This window comes from Pseudoliparis swirei, chromosome 19 (genome assembly GCF_029220125.1).
Source record: "Pseudoliparis swirei isolate HS2019 ecotype Mariana Trench chromosome 19, NWPU_hadal_v1, whole genome shotgun sequence".
Classification (NCBI taxonomy): Eukaryota; Metazoa; Chordata; class Actinopteri; order Perciformes; family Liparidae; genus Pseudoliparis; species Pseudoliparis swirei.
Genome location: NC_079406.1, coordinates 28,191,380 through 28,205,264, shown reverse-complemented (window position 1 = coordinate 28,205,264; position 13,885 = coordinate 28,191,380). Strand labels below are relative to the sequence as shown.

At 48.8% G+C, this 13,885-nt stretch overlaps 1 protein-coding gene across 2 annotated transcripts; it reads left to right on the top strand.

The window, feature by feature from the left end:
* The first annotated feature begins 463 nt into the window (after positions 1-463).
* b4galt7 (xylosylprotein beta 1,4-galactosyltransferase, polypeptide 7 (galactosyltransferase I)) lies at positions 464-5,840 on the top strand. Of its 2 annotated transcripts, none has more exons than XM_056439229.1 (6): positions 464-712; positions 1,636-1,950; positions 2,048-2,273; positions 2,392-2,475; positions 4,452-4,556; positions 5,004-5,840. In XM_056439229.1, the coding sequence occupies exons 1-6, from the start codon at positions 660-662 to the stop codon at positions 5,157-5,159; spliced, it is 939 nt and encodes a 312-aa protein (XP_056295204.1). In that variant the 5' UTR covers positions 464-659; the 3' UTR covers positions 5,160-5,840. The 2 variants fall into 2 exon arrangements, with proteins under 2 accessions (XP_056295204.1, XP_056295203.1); XM_056439228.1 differs by having other exon boundaries at positions 1,618-1,950.
* The last annotated feature ends 8,045 nt before the right edge of the window (positions 5,841-13,885 follow it).

Genomic DNA, 13,885 nt, shown 5'->3' with positions numbered 1-13,885 from the left:
TATATATGTGTATATATATATACATATGTATGTATATATATAATATATATGTGTGTATATATATGATATGTATATATTATATTGTATATATTATATATATATAATATATACAATTTCAGTTATTGTGGATTCTTTACTGTTTTTATTGATTATTTCCTATCTATATTTCTTTGCCGGACTAATAAAGAAACATTGATATATTGTGAATCTTGTATTTAAATAAACAATTCGTGGAAGAAATAGGAGATACCACAGGATTATAACTGGACTAAGACATGGTCGGACTGATCTTCAAAATTATTATAAAGTATAATAGTATCAAAGTACAATAGCTTTAAGGAAGAATAAACTTTGAAACTATGTACTCGTTTTATCGGATGTGAAAGCCGGAACCTTTCCTCGCGGAACTGTTTCCACTCGGACTCCTAAAGCGGTCGGACAACAATCCCGCCGCAGGTTATTTCCCCGCCGTGTGAACCGCTACGTGTCCAGTTGACCGGGGACCCGCGGGCGGCTGTGACCGGAAGAGCCGCGCGCCGACACGGATCCTTGTGACTGTTGTTGTGTTAACACTCAACATGTCGCCAGGCCGCCGCGGCGGTGAGGCGTTAGGGAGCAGGACACACCAAGGAGACGAGGACAGGAGGCTGTGAGAGGAGATGATGCTCTCGTCGAGGAGGAAGCCGGTCCTCTACTTCAAGGAGGAGAGGAGGTAAACAGGATGTTTACTGCCTTTGTTTTCCTCTGTCGTCGTGTTTCCTCTGAAGTCTTCTGGATTTCACAATAAAAGCACCAGAGGGGGCGGAAGTACCAGAACTCATGAAGCTGTTGAGCTCACGAGGAGAACTTTTACTTTGGGCATTTAATGTATATTTTGATTTAAATCGTCTTCGTGTTGTGGGTTATTTCATGTCCCTTGAGATGATGGAGAAGAAGTTTCGAGCGACACGGTACTTGATAAGAATGCAAAGTTTATTCTACAAGGTACAGGCCGAAGACAGACATCTAGAATGACTGGAAACGTTCAGGGTCCGGATGAGAAAGTTCAATGTTCGAGCATGTTGTCACGGGTTATATAGACAGAGGAAAGAGGAGGCGTCATGTTCGAATCTATGGGCTGGCGATGGCTTCGAGCGGGCTTCTCCTCCCATGATCTCACGCTACCTGATGGAAGCCATCTGGTCCAGCTCTAAGCAAAGGGACTCTATACCATGGACACCTTGTGGGCCTCTGGGATCTTTAAGAGCTGTAATGCAAAACACACTACAGTGTATTTAGAAAAGCGCTATATAAATTAGAATTATTATTATTATTATTCTTCTTAAATGCTTTGTTTTACTTTAAATAAAGTAAATATGTTTAGGTAAAGTTACTGTGATGAACTTTAAATAAAATTAAAATAATCGGTTAGCATAATTTGACCTCCATGAGTCCACAAGAACAACATGTACCAATACATACTTTAAAAATAAACTCTTCTCTTTAAAAAACAATATTTCTCTTTTTTTAATCTTTATCATTTTTAAAAACCTCTTTCTCTGAAACTCCACATGGTGTTGATGGTTGTATTTGTGACTTGGATACTTCCTGGTTGTTGTTGTTGTTGACCTTGTGAAGCCCCGCCCCCTGTCCCAGGCTCCTGTCTGGCCGCGGTGCGCTCTACAAGCTGTTCGGGCTGTGCATGGCGCTGCTGCTCGTGTCTCTGCTCTGGCTGCAGCTCGGCTGCTCCGCCGAGCCGTCGGCCACGGCGCCGCCGCCCTGCCCCCCCGCCGCCGCTCAGGCGCCTGCGGCGGACGACCCCTCCTGGGGTCCTCACAAGCTGGCGCTCATCGTGCCCTTCAGGGAGCGCTTCGACGAGCTGCTGCTGTTCGTCCCCTTCATGCACGAGTTCCTCAACAAGAAGAAGATCCGCCACCAGATCGTCGTCATCAACCAGGTGGACCACTACAGGTGAGGAGGGGGCGGAGCCTCTGCTCCCCTGACCCCCGGCCTCACGATGCGCCCCTCTTCGGCGATGACGCCGCTGCTTCCTCCTCGTCCTCCGCAGGTTCAACCGGGCGTCGCTCATCAACGTGGGTTACCTGGAGAGCGGCAACGACACGGACTACCTGGCGATGCACGACGTGGACCTGATGCCCCTGAACGCAGCGCTGGACTACGGCTTCCCCGTGGAGGGCCCCTTCCACGTGGCCTCGCCCGAGCTGCACCCGCTCTACCACTACAAGACCTACGTGGGCGGCATCCTGCTGCTCACCAAGGAGCACTACCACGCGGTAGGGGGGGGGGGGGAGGGGGGAGGAGGAGGAGGAGGAGGTTGTTGGTGTCAGGGGGGTGTAATGACTCGGCCCGGCCACCAGGGGGCGCTGTCTCACAGTCTGTTTGGTTCCTCAGTGCAACGGCATGTCCAACCGGTTCTGGGGCTGGGGCCGCGAGGACGACGAGTTCTACCGCCGGCTGAGGAAGGCCGAGCTGCAGGTAGGACCCCGTGAGACCTGGTCTGTGATCGAGACCAGGACCCCGTGAGACCTGGTCTGAGAGAGACCAGGACCCCGTGAGACCTGGTCTGTGATCGAGACCAGGACCCCGTGAGACCTGGTCTGTGATCGAGACCAGGACCCCGTGAGACCTGGTCTATGATCGAGGCCAGGACCCCGTGAGACCTGGTCTGTGATCGAGACCAGGACCCCGTGAGACCTGGTCTGTGATCGAGACCAGGACCCCGTGAGACCTGGTCTATGATCGAGGCCAGGACCCCGTGAGACCTGGTCTGTGATCGAGACCAGGACCCCGTAAGACCCGGTCTATGATCGAGACCAGGACCCCGTGAGACCTGGTCTGTGATCGAGACCAGGACCCCGTGAGACCCGGTCTATGATCGAGACCAGGACCCCGTGAGACCTGGTCTGTGATCGAGACCAGGACCCCGTAAGACCCGGTCTATGATCGAGACCAGGACTGCGTGAGACCCTGTCTTTGATAGGGACCAGGACCCCGTGAGACCTGGTCTATGATAGAGACCAGGACCCTGTGAGACCTGGTCTATGATCGAGACCAGGACCCCGTGAGACCTGGTCTATGATCGAGGCCAGGACCCCGTGAGACCTGGTCTATGATCGAGACCAGGACCCCGTGAGACCTGGTCTGAGAGAGACCAGGACCCCGTGAGACCCTGTCTGAGAGAGACCAGGACCCCGTGAGACCTGGTCTATGATCGAGACCAGGACCCCGTGAGACCTGGTCTATGATCGAGGCCAGGACCCCGTGAGACCTGGTCTGTGATCGAGACCAGGACCCCGTGAGACCTGGTCTGTGATCGAGACCAGGACCCCGTGAGACCCGGTCTGTGATCGAGACCAGGACCCCGTGAGACCTGGTCTATGATCGAGACCAGGACCCCGTGAGACCTGGTCTGTGATCGAGACCAGGACCCCGTGAGACCCTGTCTGAGAGAGACCAGGACCCTGTGAGACCCTGTCTGAGAGAGACCAGGACCCTGTGAGACCCTGTCTGAGAGAGACCAGGACCCCGTGAGACCTGGTCTATGATAGAGACCAGGACCCTGTGAGACCTGGTCTATGATCGAGACCAGGACCCCGTGAGACCTGGTCTGTGATCGAGACCAGGACCCCGTGAGACCCTGTCTGTGATCGAGACCAGGACCCCGTGAGACCCTGTCTGAGAGAGACCAGGACCCCGTGAGACCTGGTCTATGATCGAGACCAGGACTGCGTGAGACCTGGTCTATGATCGAGGCCAGGACCCCGTGAGACCTGGTCTATGATCGAGACCAGGACCCCGTGAGACCTGGTCTATGATCGAGACCAGGACCCCGTGAGACCTGGTCTATGATCGAGGCCAGGACCCCGTGAGACCTGGTCTGTGATCGAGACCAGGACCCCGTGAGACCTGGTCTGTGATCGAGACCAGGACCCCGTGAGACCCGGTCTGTGATCGAGACCAGGACCCCGTGAGACCTGGTCTGTGATCGAGACCAGGACCCCGTGAGACCCTGTCTGAGAGAGACCAGGACCCTGTGAGACCCTGTCTGAGAGAGACCAGGACCCCGTGAGACCTGGTCTATGATAGAGACCAGGACCCTGTGAGACCTGGTCTATGATCGAGACCAGGACCCCGTGAGACCTGGTCTGTGATCGAGACCAGGACCCCGTGAGACCCAGTCTGTGATCGAGACCAGGACCCCGTGAGACCCTGTCTGAGAGAGACCAGGACCCCGTGAGACCTGGTCTATGATCGAGACCAGGACCCCGTGAGACCTGGTCTATGATCGAGACCAGGACTGCGTGAGACCTGGTCTATGATCGAGGCCAGGACCCCGTGAGACCTGGTCTATGATCGAGACCAGGACTGCGTGAGACCTGGTCTTTGATAGGGACCAGGACCCTGTGAGACCTGGTCTAAGAGTTCCTTCTGGTTCCTCTGGTTCTCCGCAGCTCTTCAGACCGAGTGGGATCACCACGGGGTTCAAGACCTTCCTCCACATCCACGACTCGGCCTGGAGGAAGAGAGACCAGAAGAGGGTCGCCTCTCAGAAACAGGTACAAGAGACACACACACACACACATATTTATATTTATTTATTTATATATATTTATATTTATTTATATATATATATTTTTTTAAACATATAGATATTTTTATACATCTTGAATTGTATCTATATTTACATATATATATATATACAATTGTCTTTGTTATTTATTTTTATATATATATGAATTCATATATTTTTATACATATATAGTTGTATTTATATATATATATAATTGTATATATAATATACAATATATACAATTATATATTTATTTATATAAAATGATTATTATATATATAATTTTATATATACATCTAAAAATCTTATAACATTATATATATATATATATATAATAATTATATACATATATAAAATTATATATATTTATAATGTATAGATATATCGAAATGGAAATCTCATTCCCTCGTCCCCTCCCTCCCTCGTCCCCTAGGAGCAGTTCAAGGTGGACCCTGAAGGGGGCCTGACTAACATCCGGTACCGGGTGGAGTCCAGACAGGAGCTGAGCATCAGCGGAGCCCCGTGCACCGTCATCAATACCAAGCTGGGCTGCGACCAGGGCCTCACCCCCTGGTGCCTGCTGGCCTAGAGGGGCCCGCCGGACCTGATCCAGGCCCCTAGAGGGGCCCGCCGGACCTGATCCACCACCCCAGGCCCCTAGAGGGACCCTCTGGACCCGATCCACCCCCCAGGCCCCTAGAGGGGCCCTCTGGACCTGATCCACCCCCCAGGCCCCTAGAGGGACCCTCTGGACCCGATCCACCCCCCAGGCCCCTAGAGGGGCCCTCTGGACCTGATCCACCCCAGGCCCCTAGAGGGACCCTCTGGACCTGATCCACCACCCCCCAGGCCCCTAGAGGGACCCTCTGGATCTGATCCACCACCCCCCAGGCCCCTAGAGGGACCCTCTGGACCTGATCCACCATGGACACCAACTGGAGCTCCGAGTCCTCGGGGATCCTCGGGGAAGATTCTGTTTCTCAAGTAAAAACCTCCGATGTCACGTGACTTTAGCGCGTGGCGAGGTCACGGGGTCGACCTCTGACCTCTCGTCTGGTTTTAACGTAACGTCTCTTTTAGTTTCTCGTGCTCGTCGACTGGAGGACCTTTACATGTATTTTAGTTTGTTTTTGTTCCAGAATAAGAAACTTTATTTCAAGGGTTTTGTTTTCATTATTATGAGGAAATCATAATAAATTATGTCCAAACGTCGCCGAATATATATATATATATATATATAAATAATAGTCATTAAAAAGTCCCCTGAGTTCTTCTGGTTCTCTCTGCTGTAATGTGCCGGCCGGCCTCCAGGGGGCGCTCTGAGGCTTCACACGCCATGACGTCATAATGTTTTTTTGTTCCAGGTTCTGTGTATTTGTACAATATTAAGTATTTATAAAAGCGGGTTGTTCTTTCACCGGCCTCTGTCGCCCCCCTGTGGCGGGGAGAGGACTCACACCGACACGCCCCCTGCAGGTGGAGGACGGTACTGCACTTCCTCTTGAAACTGAAAAGGTGTTTTGTGGGTAGAACCTGCACCACGTGACCGTGAGGACGAGCAGTGGAGGACCGGAACGCCTTTAGAATAACGAGTTATTGTTTTGGCTTCATTAAAAATATAAACACGCAAGTTGCAGCAATTCAGTCAAAGATTCTGTGACTTGTGTCACATGACCTGGTCTCTTCATGACGTCATAGCTTCACTGAGGAGCTCATGATGTAATGCTTTTCATAGAATGTGGTTAAAGAAAACGGTTTATTTTTAAATGTACGTTTTAAATGAGACGTGTAGAATTAAATATTCAAACATCACAATTTTTACCACACTTGATGCGTTCAAGGACCGTCGGAAAGATGATCATCTGACGAAAATTGTGTTTTTTTTTTACAGCTTCTGGCTGAGGAACGATGAAGTAAAACATGCTCACATCGCCCCGCCGGGGGGGTCAGGGGGTTAGACCTGAACCCTTAGATCTGATCCCCTAGACCTGAACCCTTAGACCTGATCCCCTAGACCTGAACCCTTAGATCTGATCCGCTAGACTTGAACCCTTAGACCTGATCCCCTAGACCTGAACCCTTAGACCTGATCCCCTAGACTTGAACCCTTAGACCTGATCCCCTAGACCTGAACCCTTAGATCTGATCCCCTAGACTTGAACCCTTAGACCTGATCCCCTAGACTTGAACCCCTAGACCTGATCCCCTAGACCTGAACCCTTAGACCTGATCCCCTAGACCTGAACCCTTAGACCTGATCCCCTAGACCTGAACCCTTAGACTTGAACCCTTAGACCTGATCCCCTAGACCTGAACCCTTAGACCTGAACCCCTCGACCTGAACCCTTAGACCTGAACCCCTAGACCTGAACCCTTAGACCTGATCCCTTAGACCTGATCCCCTAGACCTGAACCCTGGTCCTGGTCCTCATCCGTCCTTCATGGTCGATGGATCTCAGCAGCAGATTCTGATGAAAGTGTTTTTGGGAACGATCCAAAGACGAACACAGGGCTGAACCCCCCCCCACCCCCCCAAACCCCCAATTAGCTGTTACCCCCAGGGTGCAATTTTCACCTTTTAGTTGGAGGTGAAAATGTAAAAAGTAAAACACCTCTGCTCTCCACAAATAGACTCTCTCTCTCTCTCTCATCTCTCCATTTCTCCTTCTCTCCCTTTCTCTCTCTCCCTCCCTCTCCCCCCACCCCCTCTCTCTCCCTCTCTCTCCTTAGTTCCAGTCAGTGCATCCCTTCCTCTCGATGGAGGTATAGAAGTCGTATAATGAGTCGGTTCACACGTAGTTACAGACGAGGTGGCAACTCTTTAAATCATCTTTAGTAAATGAACCTGAGGGGGGGGGGGGGGTCTGCTTTTATTATGAGCAACAGAAAAGAGTAAAGCTGAAGTGGAGCGTGTGTGTGTGTGTGTGTGTGTGTGTGTGTGTGTGTGTGTGTGTGTGTGTGTGTGTGTGTGTGTGTGTGTGTGTGTGTGTGTGTGTGTGTGTGTGTGTGTGTGTGTGTGTGTGTGTGTGTGTGTGTGTGTGTGTGTGTGTGAGGTTCCAGCAGCAGCCAATCAGAGTGTGACAGACGAGCGAGAATCCGACCATCTGTAGGTGGACTGATGCCGACACACACACAGACAGACAGACACACACAGACAGACAGACACACACACAGGCCTGTATGGCTCGTATAGAACATTATATAATAATATGTGTGCAGATTTCTCCGTGAACACGTGACTGACACGTTTAGTTTTATAAGTATAGAAATAAAATAATAAAATGTTTTATACCCTTTCAGAGGATGTCATCTTATTGTATCAGATAAACTAAATCAACATATATAATATCAATTGTATCCTTTATCAGGTATATCAAGACCTGGAGTCAGATGATCACTAAATATACAAAATAATCTCATCATTTGTGATTTTTTTTCTCTTAAATTCTGAGTTTTAATCCCGTAGATTATTGACGTGTTTTACGTGTAAACCTGAGACTTTAATCTAGTTTTGTCTGAATATCAACAACATTTCACTTTTGTTCTCAGAACTAAAGTTAATAATATATAACAGCTGATCGATCAACAATAATAAATAATATTGTTGAATACAAATAAAAACAGATTTTATTTGTTAACGTTTTACAACTTTAACTTCATTAAAGTGAATTAATTATTCCCCCGTTGACCTGAATGACCTTCCCCGCCACTGGAGGGCGCTGTGCTTATGACCTTTATGACCTTTATGACCTTTATGATCTCTCTCCCCTCTATACCCCCCCCCCCCCTCTATAAATCCAGTGTATCTTCCCCTCTACAACACCCCCTTCCTTCCTTCCTTCCATCCGTCTTTCCTTCCATCCTCTCTTCCTTCCTTTTTTTCTTCCTTCGGTCCTTCCTTCCTTCCTTCTTTCCTTCCATCCTCTCTTCCTTCCTTTTTTCCTTCCTTCGGTCCTTCCTTCCTTCCTTCCATCCTTCTTTCCTTCCATCCTCTCTTCCTTCCTTTTTTCCTTCCTTCGGTCCTTCCTTCCTTCCTTCCATCCTTCTTTCCTTCCATCCTCTCTTCCTTCCTTTTTTCCTTCCTTCAGTCCTTTCTTCCTTCCTTCCTCCCTTCCTTCCTTCCTCCTCGTCCTTTAGGCCTCATCCTAGGACACTCTCCTCTCTCCGTGACCTTGTTTAAAGTCCCGTGACACGTTCCTCCTGCAGGACTCTGGTGGAATCAGAGTTGTGATTATAGAATAACACCTGGGGGGGGGGGGGGGGGCGTGTCTCGGCACGACCGTCCGGCCCTCGTGGAGACGACGTTCACGACTTGAACCCCCGAGGGCCAACGGCTCCTGACCCCTCCTGTTGTTTCCTCTTCTTGTTTCCTCTTGTTGTTTACCCTTGTTTCCTCTTTTTGTTTACCCTTGTTTCCTCTTGTTGTTTCCTCTTCTTGTTTCCTCTTGTTGTTTACCCTTGTTTCCTCTTTTTGTTTACCCTTGTTTCCTCTTGTTGTTTCCTCTTGTTTCCTCTTGTTGTTTCCTCTTGTTTCCTCTTGTTGTTTCCTCTTGTTGTTTACCCTTGTTTCCTCTTGTTTCCTATTGTTGTTTCCTCTTGTTGTTTACCCTTGTTTCCTCTTGTTTCCTCTTGTTGTTTCCTCTTGTTGTTTCCTCTTGTTTCCTCTTGTTTCCTCTTGTTGTTTACCCTTGTTTCCTCTTGTTGTTTCCTCTTGTTGTTTCCTTCCTCCTCCGCTGCTCTCCGGACAAGAACCCAACATGGCGGCCGGCGGGTAAACAAACAGCGGCGAGCCGGGAGGCGTTTAGCGGCTAATCGTCTTCACAGGGGAGCTGGGGGGGGGGGGGGGGGGGGCGGGGACAGGAAGAGCCCAGGGGCACGCACACACCTGAATGCACACACACACACACACCTGAATGCACACACACACACACGTGTGGCCAGAGGAACATCAGCACACACACACTGATGCATAAATGAGAAGAAATGCATGAGTGTCCCTGAGCGACACACCTGGAGACAAAGGGAGTGTCTATCATCAACACACACACTCACACACACTCACACACACCACACACACACTTACACACACTCACACTCACACACACACACACACTCACACACCACACACTCACCTGAGCAGCAGCCTCCCCCCTCCCCCCCCTCATGACACCTGTCAACACCTGAGGTGAGGAATAAACATCCTCTGAGCTTGTCCAGCAGGTAAGGAACAGATCAGAGAGAGAGAGAGAGAGAGAGAGAGAGAGAGAGAGAGAGAGAGAGAGAGAGAGAGAGAGAGAGAGAGAGAGAGAGAGAGAGAGAGAGAGAGAGAGAGAGAGAGAGAGAGAGCAGACCTGCGATCAGCTCCCAGACCAGTGGTTCCTCTACAGTGTAGTACTAGTACCACTGGTCTGGGAGCTGATCCCAGACCAGTGGTACTAGTACCTCTACAGTGAGGTACTAGTACCACTGGTCTGGGTACTAGTACCTCTACAGTGTAGTACTAGTACCACTGGTCTGGGTACTAGTACCTCTACAGTGTAGTACTAGTACCACTGGTCTGGGTACTAGTACCTCTACAGTGTAGTACTAGTACCACTGGTCTGGGTCCTAGTACCTCTACAGTGTAGTACTAGTACCACTGGTCTGGGTCCTAGTACCTCTACAGTGTAGTACTAGTACCACTGGTCTGGGTCCTAGTACCTCTACAGTGTAGTACTAGTACCACTGGTCTGGGTCCTAGTACCTCTACAGTGAGGTACTAGTACCACTGGTCTGGGAGCTGATCCCAGACCAGTGGTACTAGTACCTCTACAGTGTAGTACTAGTACCACACAGTTCCTACGCTGCAGCTTTTATTGGTGATATAAATAAACTTTTTTTACTCGCTGAAGAAACGTTTACCTTGACGTGAAAAGAAGGAAGTACCATGTGACGAGTGCTAAACGAAACCACAATGCATTGTGGGTAAATACTGTAAACATCAGAAGTGATTGATTAGCAGGAAGAAACATAACTCTGTTACGTTGGTTTGACTTCCTCTCGTCTTCTGTCTCTCATCCTCTGGATTCTGAACCGGATCACCTCCTCTTCCTCCTCCTCCTCCCCCTCCTCCTCGTCTTCCTCCTCCTCCTCCCCCTCCTCCTCCTCCTGCTCCTCCGTCTGATGCTCCTCCTCGTTAAACCTCCTCGTTTCAGCGCTCCATAAATTGGAGGTGTTCCCGCCTGTCGTCTCTGCTTCCTGCCTGCAGCTGTCTGACAGCTCTGCCCACCTCAGCACTACACCTGAGCTGGGGGGGGGGGGGGGGGGTAATATATCGTCCTGGATACCGCAGGTGTCTTCCTAAAGTGGTCTGGATCTGATAAGCACCGCCTCCCCCCCTTCAGCCCGCTCACGCTGAGAGTCTCGGAGCTTCAGGCCGTCGCTCATCTGATTGAATTTAACGAAACGAGCGACGATGATCCGTCTCAAGGCTCCCAGAGGTCAAAGGTCAACGTGGAGAAATGTTCTCTGAGGTGATATTTATGTGTCTTTACTATTGACAGACGTCCTCATTCCCTGGTGAACCCCGTCTTGTCAACTTTACAGACGGAGGGATCCCTGAAGGGGTTTCTGACCTTTTTTAAGCGACTCAGCGTAATCGTGGAAGCAGCCGCAGGAAGCTCCGGACCTTGTTGACCAATCACGGCCCTGCAAAGCAAACGTTCCTGTTCCATTACTCAGTAACTTGTCATGTTTCTAATGTTAACCTCGTGATTTAAACATGTTTACTCATGAATTGCGTCAATTTAAGCAAACACAGAGGACCGAAACAGGTTCCCTGAGGAACTCCACTCATACATTATTAGTTTTCCTGGATCTTTTTCGGCTTAGTTAAGGTTGTTTTTAATTTTTTTACTTCTGTTAAACACACTTGCAGACTGTTTTAGTTCAATAACAACACACAGGGGGAAGATATTCCATTTAGTTTAGGCTGGACAGGACTTTTACATGTTTACACATTAATCACCATCTCCTTTTCAGGGTTATAATGTATATTTATAACTTTATATACAGATGTGAATTTAAGAAATCGCAGGTCACACCTACGATTCCCGCCTTCCGCCAGGTGGCATTAGCAGACCGTACTGGTTGCCCAACGCTGTCTCCTCTGCTCGCGGTTCGTGGTCCTATGGCGGCGTGTTGGCTTGGCGTGCTCTTGACAGCCACTTAATTGTGTTGTCAGTTGAAGTGTTTATTAGATACAAGACGCCACTCAACTGTGTTCATACAACACAGGCGTGTTTTCAGGCCTCCAGATGATTTTATTGGACATCTGCACATGCCTCTGCATGACCCGATCCCCAAAACCTTTTGTAGTTGCATTAATTCAGGCGAAACATCGACATTATTAACACACAACCGCGGCTGACGGGATTGTGAAATGCTTGAAGCGTCTCCCGCACCGCGAGCGTCGCAGCAGACCCTCGACCTTTGTTCCTCAGCGGGGAGCCCTTCAGGAAGGAAATGTGAAAATAATGATATCTTCACGCAGACAGATGAGGCCTGGTCGTAAATCTACAGACGCTCAGCGGAGGTATGTTTGCTTCTCCTTTGAAAAGATGGAAGCGTGGAAATTAGGTAACATGTGAGCGAGGAGGGGAACTGGGTTGTAGGTCCTCATACCTGCCGAGGATAATAACAGGTATTCTAGCAGCGAGATGAGTCGATGATTGTACAGAGAAGGCATTTTCTCTTGCAGACGGAGGGAGGGAGGGAGGGAGGGAGGGAAGCTTTGGCATTTTGGAAGTGTAAACTAGTCGTAACAAGTGGCCATAAATTACTCTTTGAAACCTCCATTAAAACTCATCTGACACAAATAGTCACTGATGCCATCTATCAACATACCTGAGTGACAGTGACGGCCTGATTGGCTGCCAGGATGAATGTGACATTTCTTGGACCGCAAAACACCGACTGAGGCAAAGACGCAAGTCAGAGATCCGATCCGATATGAATGTTGTAAACACAGCAGCGATTACAGAGCGCAGTGTAAAGCTGCCGTGGTGGAGGAACACGCGGCAGACGGATGATAGGAACATCGTTTCATCTGCAGAGTCGGAATTTCCAAGTTCCCATTTGGAAATTTCAACTGGAGCTTAGTCGGAAAAAAACCACCAACTGAGATCCTGAAGACGACGTCGTGATATTTACCTTCGCATTGAAAATGCGGAAGCTTATGTTTTGATCGCTGTGTATTTATTTGTATGCGTGTTATTCGCATAACTCAAAAAGTATTAAACTGAATCGCATGAAATTTGGTGGGATGATTGGTTATTATCCGGGGACCATTTGATTAGATTTTGGGATCGATCGGGTCAAAGGTCAAGGTCAAGGTCATGGAAAGGTCAAAATCTTATTTTTACTATAGCGCGGTCAATTTATATCCAATTGGCATGCAACTAATGCCAAAATGTTCATAATTCAATGCCCAATCTTGTGGTATGCGAAGGTATGCACTCTACCGAGTGCCCGTTCTAGTTATCTTTATTTTAGTTTATTAGCACTTCAGTCAAACTTGTTTCTCATGACATTACTAACTCTAATCTGTGGCTGTTACTGCAGTGTTTGTGTACGCTAAACACCTCACGATGTGTCGCTATACACTGATATTGCTAATAATAGCTCACCTGGCTCACTTGTTGGACTGGAACTCCGATGTGGCCTCTTCCCCGCTGAGAAGTTGACCTTTCCGATTCTCATAGATCACAGAATCATCTTCTGTTCCAGTGTAGCATCACAGCATGGTGGATGCAACAAGCTAAGTAGCGGGCGGCTCGCTATTTAGCTTGCCTACTAATTCCACTCTGTGGTCATGCAACACTGGTTTCAGAAGATGATTCGTCCGTCACATGGCAATAGCGAAGCGAGAAGAGTGTGAGGATGAAGCTCGACGTGGTTAGAGTGTAACTGTTGAGCGTTTGGCTAGTTTTAGCTAGCTACCTTGCTAACGCCGCCATGTTTTCACACTGACGTTACGCTGCTTTTAGACAATGAGAACAACGGCGGGCCGTTGGGTCTACGGTCCATCCGCCTCACTCCACGCCTCCAGGAGACCAGACCTAGGAGACCAGACAGGAAACTAGATATAGGAGAGTAGACCTAGGAGATTAGATATAGGAGAGTGGATTTAGGAGATTAGACACAATAGTCTAGACCTAGGAGACTAGACATTGGAGACCAGACCTAGGAGACTACATATAGGAGACTAGACCTATGAGACTAGATATAGGAGACTAGACCTAGGAAACTAGATATAGGAGACTAGACCTAGGAAAC

Excerpts from the sequence above, each read along its gene's own strand:
- b4galt7 (XM_056439228.1), top strand. The coding sequence starts at position 660 with ATGATGCTCTCGTCGAGGAGGAAGCCGGTCCTCTACTTCAAGGAGGAG. Across the intron at positions 2,274-2,391 it reads CCAAGGAGCACTACCACGCG|TGCAACGGCATGTCCAACCG; the intron begins GTAGGGGGGGGG and ends TTGGTTCCTCAG. Across the intron at positions 4,557-5,003 it reads GGGTCGCCTCTCAGAAACAG|GAGCAGTTCAAGGTGGACCC; the intron begins GTACAAGAGACA and ends CTCGTCCCCTAG.